This window comes from Tupaia chinensis, unplaced genomic scaffold, assembly GCF_000334495.1.
Source record: "Tupaia chinensis unplaced genomic scaffold, TupChi_1.0 Scaffold143861_1, whole genome shotgun sequence".
NCBI classification, from domain to species: Eukaryota; Metazoa; Chordata; class Mammalia; order Scandentia; family Tupaiidae; genus Tupaia; species Tupaia belangeri.
In genome coordinates, this window is record NW_006203712.1 from 446,767 (window position 1) to 454,208 (window position 7,442).

Here is a 7,442-nt window from a genome sequence, read left to right on the forward strand (position 1 = left end):
GAAAGCCAAGAGGTTAGCGTAAGGACAGCGTGTGTGTGTGTGTGTGTGGGGGGGGGGCAGGGTTGGTAGCAGGTGGGGACTGGCCCCAATTTCAACCCTAACTTCCTAAGATAAAAATAAATGTTCACAGCTGTCCAAGTGCATGAAATCCACTGAGCTAATTACGATGTGTGCCCCTGGCTCCCACTGTTCTGCAACAGTTAAATACGGAGTTTTTATTAAGACAAGGAAGAAAAATCAGGAGTGGTTCCTTTCTCCCAGAGACTCATGTGAGTGTCCAAGTATCCTCATGCACCACAAAGCTCTAGGTCTGTGACGGGGGCCTGGGAAGCTGCCCAATGGGACCCCCTCCCCACTTTCTCTCTTGCACCTGTGCTGGGTGGGAGATGCCCTCATGGGGTGCCCAGTCCCAGCTAAGATCTCACTGGAGGTGGTGGAGGCAGGCGAGGCCCCTTTCCGAGACGCGGGGGCAACCAGCCAGGGAGAGCTCCTGCAGCGAGCCGGCCAGCCGGTAGACCAGTCGTCCACATGGGGGCAACACCGCAGCCACAGGGTCTGGAGCTGCCCTAAGGGCACTGCAGCAGGAAAGGGGGGACAGCACTCAGGGCCTTTCTGGAGGCCATTGCCACAGGGGAGGTGGAGGGCGTCCCTATCTCCTCCCCACCCCACTGTGCCTACTCACAGAGGTTGTCCAGGCCCTGGTAGTTGATGGCACAGCCGCTAGCATCTATGGCCTCTACGGGCACCTCCTGGAACTTGAAGAACTCACGAGAGAAATGGCCCTTCCTATTTGGCCTGATCCACTCCTTGTCCTGAAACCTGGAAAAGAGAGCAAGGCAGAAAGCAGGGCAGGCACCCCAACCCTCTTTCAGGCGTTCGGCCTCCTGAGAGCTCTCCCAGGCCCTGTTTACTAGAACCATGGCTGGTGTACTTCCTGTATGCCCACCAAGCCATGGACGAAGGTTTTGTAAGTAGGGGCTCGCTGAATCCTCAGACACTCCATCAAAGAGGGAATATCTTGCTGATTTTACATTCTGGAGACTAACCGTCGGAGTGAGTACTCATGAGGGAAGAGCTGCAGTGAAAGACTCCTTGTAGGTGGGCAAAGTTAGAGGCATTTTCAAACATGTTCACAGTTTCTAAGGAAGTTGCTGAAGAAAGCGCTCAAACCAGATGTAAGATTGATCGTACAGGATGAGGGAGAGGTGAAATCTACATGCATGGTGTTTTTCTAAAAAGAAAAAAGGGGGGGGGAGAAGAGAAGAAAAGGAAGGAAAAAGAAGGAAACAAATAAAACTAAAACTAACCCCCATGAGCTCCTGTGCTATGCTGAACCCCGGGGGGGAAAAGTGAAATTCCATTTGGTCTTTACAGTAAACCTTGTAGGTCAGATACAGTAACTATTCCATCTTCCAGATGACAAAACGGAAACTCAGGAACAAGTCTCAAGCCACACAGCTACAGCCAGCAGGTGGCAGAGACCAGGAGACTGGCAGTGCTGACTGCCAAGTCTGGATGTGAGACACTCCTCCTCCTCCTCCCCACCCGTCCCAAAGGCTCTGCTGTCATACTTGACTGCGCCTCCCTGCTTCAGGACGAAAAAGGCACCTGCGATGTCTGGGCCGTACTGCTGCTTGATGTCGGTGAAGGATCTGCCAGGAAAACAGAGCTGAGGGTGAGGTCTGGGGAGCACCACACCCCACCGTGCCCCCACACTGCTTGAAAGGGTCAGAGTCCAGACCAGACACAGACTGGTCAGGCTGACATTTGAATGCTTATGCAGTGGCACTGTGGTGACCAAGGCACAGAGCCAGTCCTGCCCTCATCAGTCTATTACATGGGGAGGCAGATAAACCAGGAAATACCAGTCAATTGCAGATAGTATCAATCCCATGATAAAAATAAATCCTGGGAGGGGCTGACTGGAAGTGGCACGGGTCAGGTGGAGGAAGCATGAGGAAGGTGGAGGCTAAATGAATACGGCTATTAAGAATTGCTTCCTGGAAGAGGTAACATTTGAGCAGACTCACTCCCAGAAGGAATGTGAAGGTTAAGGCAAGAGCCCACCGGGCCAAAGGAAGAATGCAGACTCAGACACTCAGATTAAGGTGGCTGGATTGGTGGGGGCAAGCGAAGTCCAAGCTGGGGTCCAAAGCTCAGCGGGAGCCAGGTTTTAGGCAGGGTGGTGATGTTATGTTATGTACTTTACTTTCTTAACAGGCCTCTGGCTGCTTTATGGACTAGAATAGAGAAGAAGGGGTGAGAGGAGACTAGTTAACTGCAGTAATCCCACCATCAAGTGAAGGAGCTTGGCACAGCCCTGATCCAATCTGAGATTGTTATAGTCTAATCAGCGTGAAATAAGAGGACATCTAGACATAGCCAAATTTACTGGAGTTTATTGATTAAGCCAGCGGCATACGGGGGGACTCAGGTCTCTCAAAACCTGCAGCCCCAAGTGTAAGATGAGGGGTGCATATAAAGGCAAAAATCACTCTTTTCTGGGTTGACCTGGCAATCACAAGGGCAAAGAGCAGTGGGCTTGAAAGGGTGAGGGGTAGGTTTTATAGTATAAAAGCAAAAATGAATGATAGACGCAGAATAAGCAGGTTAATTGTCCCTAAGGGTGTTCCATCCCTACCTAAACACAATGCAATCTTTTATTTTTTTGGAGAGGTTTTTGCTATAGGACATGTGCACTTGCCAGAAAGACAGAGACAGAGAGACAGAAAGCGAGAAATCACCCCCCAGGGAGGATGGCCACACAGCAATCCCTTCTCCTCCATTCTCCTCTCGGGATCTTGGACATACATGCACACGTGCCCGGCGTGAGTTTAAGCCGCTGGGTCCAGGACTCGAACTGCGGTCAACTACATGGGAGTCCAGTGACATAGCCATTATGCCAACTGCTGGTCCCAACACAATGGAATCTTAATGATCTTCATGGTTCAGGACAAGGGGTCTGGCACCTGATGATTACATCACTAAGGAACATCTCAGGGTAGGCAGTTTCGGGTTATGTTTTTTTTATTATTTTTAAATTTTTTTTGGAGAGTTTTTTTTTTTTTTTTTAAATTTTTTTATTGCTATAGGGCGCATGCGCTCGCCAGAAAGAGAGAGACATAGAGACAGAAAGCGAGAAATCACCCCCCAGGGGGGATGGTCACGCCGCAATCCCTTCTCCTCCATTCTCCTCTCAGGATCTTGGGCACGCACGCACACGTGCCCGGCGTGAGTTTTAAGCCACCAGGTCCAGGACACGAACCGCGGTTGACTACGTGGGAGTCCAGCGACATTGCCATTACTCTAACTGCTGGTTCCCAGTTTCAGGTTATTTAGCAAAGGCTGTAGGAGTGTTAATCACTCTGTTTACTCTAGGCAAAAGGAGAAAGCAAGTTTCCAATATAGAGAGGAGTTCAAGATGGAGGTCTGCTTTAAGATCTTCTAGGATTTTAGTGATGGACCAAATGTGGAAGATGGAGAAGCAAAAAGAATCAGGGATAATGCCTTAACTTTGGCCTCAACAACTGGGTGACAGTGGTAACACTTCCTGGGATGGAGCAGGCTCGGTGGTAGACAGATACTAGGTTGTTGGAGAAGTAATGACCTGTTTTTCTATACAAAAACGTGTCATGGGACTACCAGTTAGCGTAATGGCTATGTCGCTGGACTCCCACATAGTCGACCACGCGGTTCGTGTCCCGGACTGGTGGCTTAAACTCACGCAGGGCGCATGTACATGTGCGCCCAAGATCCCAGGAGGAGAATGGAGGAGAAGGGATTGCGGTGTGGCCATCCTCCCTGGGGGGTGATTTCTCGCTTTCTGTCTCTCTGTCTCTCTCTGTCTGTCTGGCGAGCGTACGCGCCCTATAACAACAACAACAACAAAAAGTGTCATGACTTTCTCTATGATCCAATATTTTTTGGGGAAAAAGGGTTTAGTTTTCACCACGTTAGGTTTGAGAGGTCAGTTAAGCCTCTAACTGGAGCTGGTGAGTTCTGAGCTGGAGTCTTTGAGAAAGGCTTGGGCTAGACAGGAAAATGCAAGTGCTGGCAAAGCTGGCATTGGCAACCTGCTGCCTGCGAGTGGCAAGGGCAGGATCTAGGCTCTAACTGGTGAGGCCTAAGCAGCAGAGTCTCCCCAGGGTCTTTTTATTTTAATTTTCTTTTAGTTTTTTTCTATAGGCACATGTACTTGCTGGAGAAAGAGAGAGCAAGAGAGTTAGAAGTACCCCTAGCAGGGTGGTGGTGGGGGGCTGGCCATGCCAAAGTCCCTTCTCCTTACTCTCTCGAGATTTGGGGCATGCATATGTACCTGGTGCATTTTTCAAGGCACCGAGTCTGGATCTTGAACTGTGCGGTCAGCCATGCAGGATCCAAACACCTTAACCACCATGCCACCTGCTGGTGCGCCACAGGGCCCTGCAGGCCACAGGTTCTCACCGATTTTTTTGCTGCACCTTCAACATCTCCCTTCGGAGCAAGTAAGACCTCAGAGCCTCCACGTCATAGAAGTAGTTAGTCAGGAACTGGAGTAGAGTCCTCTTTTTCCTCTGAGTGCCCTCTGGGACCGCTGTTCCACTTAAGCCATGGATGCCTCTGCCACTCCTACTCCACACTGAGGCCACCAAGTGCAGGGACTAGAGATGGGGAGAGGAAAAAGGAGGCTGAGTATGGAGCCCCCTGCGATGGATGCCCCCAGTTCTTGCTCCGGCCCTCACCTCCACTGCTCCCCAGCCCTTGTCATGTTTGACACCTTTCATGTTCTGTCTTTGGGATCCCCAAAATTTCTCCATGTTTTCCACAAGTCCTTCCTCTTAATTAACCTAAATTATCACTTTGATTTAGTCAAATTTTCTTGGCTCTCTTGAATTCTTACCCAAATTTTCCCTCAATACCCCCTCTAACTGCCCCCTCAAAACATCCATTATCTGACTTTTAAATTCTCCACAAATTCATCCCTTAATTTTACCCAACTATCCCTGGACCCTCTCTAAATGACTCTTGTCTTGCCCCAAAATAGAATCTTTTAAAAACAAACTTTACTAGGACCAGCAGGTGGCGTGGTGGTTAAGGTGCTGGACATTCCTACATGGCTGACCAGGATTTAAGTCCAGTACCTGGTGGCTTGCTTTCTCACCTTCTCTCTCTCTCTGTATCTCTCTCTGGTCCAAATAAAATAAGTAGATGAATAAATAAATTAAAAAAAAAATTCTAAAAAACCCAAAAAACAACAACAAAAAAACCCAAACTTTACTTCCTCTAAGATAATAGGGGAGGGAAGAGGCATTCCCAATAGTCTTCAGCCATTATCCACCCCTACCTTCAGCTAGCCCAGATCACCTGCATACACTGGGAGGTCCCTGGATATAATCTCAAGACTCTTCCCATATGGATCCAGCTACACTACTGCTGTACCACCTCATCTGCACCCACAAAATATACTCTCTCCAACCTACCCTTAGTTACTATGGAGAGGGTACCCTTGAGTCATTACTAAACCAAAAAGGATCAAAAATGCATGTGCCTTTAAGACAGGGCTGAAAAATGAAGGGGGCAGTCCCCAGGGAAGCAGCTTGACTCTATTCTATTTCTCTTCTAAGTACCTTTTTAAAATTTTTTTTTAGCCAGACCAGCAGTTAGCGTAATGGCTATGTTACTGGACTCCCACCTAGTCGACCGCGGTTCATGTCCTGGACCTGCTGACTTAAACTCACGCCAGGTGCGTGTGCATGCGTGCCCAAGATCCCGAAAGGAGAATGGAGGAGAAGGGATTGCGGCGTGGCCATCCCCCCGGGGGGCGATTTCTTGCTTTCTGTCTGTCTCTGTCTGTCTGGTGAGTGCACGTGCCCTATAGCAAAAAAAAAAAAAAAAAAATTAAAATTTTTTTTGTGATTTTTGCTACAGGGTGCCTGTGCTCACCAGAGACAGAAAGCTGAGAAATCACTCCCCGCTCTCCCCACGCCCGCCCCCAGGGATGATGGCTATGCTTCAATCCCTTCTCCTCCATTCTCCGCTCAGGATTTAAGGCACACATGCACATATGTCCAGCACTGGGTTTTAAGCCTCTGGATCTGGGTCTGGGACTTGAACTGGGGTTGACTATGTGGGAGTTGGGTGATGTAACCATTACGCTGGTCCCCTAAGGTACCTTTTCCTTTTCTTTCTTTCTTTCTTTTTTTTTTTTTTTTTCTATAGAGTACATGCTGTCGCCTGGAAAGAGATAGAATGGGAGAAATCACCCCTCAGGGGAGATGGTCACGCCGCAATCCCTTCTCCTCTGGTCTCCTCTCGGGATCTTGGGCACGCACGCACACGCATCTGGCGTGAGTTTTAAGCCACCGGGTCCGGGACGCGAACCGCGATCAACTACGTGGGAGTCCAGCGACATAGCCATTACGCTAACTGCTGGTCCCGATTTTACCCAATTCTTTCTATTGTAATCCTCTTAACGGATGTCACAAATTTTCCCTTTGACGTCTCCCCATCTCTTGCTCCTGCTCCCAACGCTCATCTTACTTTTGCTTTTTCATATTAAAAAAAAAAAAAAAAAATCCTAACTTTCCCAAGAACTTCCCTTAAAGTCATCCTTTGATCTACCCTAGGACCTGATCGCGGACCCCGGACAAATTCCTGCCAAACCCCTCGAGGTCCCAACTTCGTCTGCCGATTGGCTCCCTGAACGAAAGCAACGGCGCCCCTCCCTCTGATTGGCTAGCCGCGCCTCCGAAACCTACACTCCCCTTTTCCATTGGCTTCTCTTAAAGTCACCGCCCCTTTCACCCTGAAATCTCTGCGGCCGCCAGAGAGCGGCAGGGATCTTCCCCGCCGCCGTAGGAGGCTTAGTGAAAGACGCCCAGGTTCTTCACGAGTCCGTGCTGCCCTGGCTGCCGGCTGAGGTCCTGAAACGGAACGCGGACTTCAATTTCGGGGCTCTAGAAGCTCCGGTCACCTACCGCCCTGGGCGCCGCCATCTTGCCAGGGTTACGTAAGCGGAAGGGGCCGGTTTTTCTTATCCCACCCACCTGGTTCAGACCCACCTCTTAAAGGCGTACATACTGTTTACGCTGCTGACCCAAGGTTTTGCTCAAATGTTGATGGGTCTTAAAAGGGGCTATAGGGACCAGCAGATGGTTAATGGCTATGTCGCTGGACTCCTATGTATTGAACCGCGGTTGGAGTCCCGGACCCAGTTAAACTCATGCTGACCCATGTACGTGCATGCCCAAGATCCAGAGAGGAGAATGGAGGAGAAGGGACTGCAGCGTGGCCATCCCCCCTGGGGTTGATTTCTCGCTTTCTGTCTGTCTTTCTAGAGAGCACATGTACCCTGTAACAAAAACCTCTCCCCCCAAAAAAAACCACAAATGGGACTACCTAGTCTTTGCTGAGGATTCCTAGGCAGTCCTTCCCATCAGGGTACCTCTCTTTCCTCTGACTAG

General features: G+C 49.7%; 1 protein-coding gene across 1 annotated transcript in view; it reads right to left on the reverse strand.

Moving 5' to 3' along the window:
- DMAC2 (distal membrane arm assembly component 2) overlaps positions 1-7,125 on the reverse strand; it is an 8,991-nt gene extending 1,866 nt beyond the window's left edge. Inside the window, 6 exon segments of the mRNA XM_006172119.3 lie at positions 426-516; positions 519-575; positions 683-819; positions 1,572-1,652; positions 4,444-4,640; positions 6,957-7,125. Coding sequence (XP_006172181.1) covers positions 426-516; positions 519-575; positions 683-819; positions 1,572-1,652; positions 4,444-4,640; positions 6,957-6,974 — 581 coding nt within the window. The 5' untranslated portion in view covers positions 6,975-7,125.
- Positions 7,126-7,442: the final 317 nt, after the last annotated feature.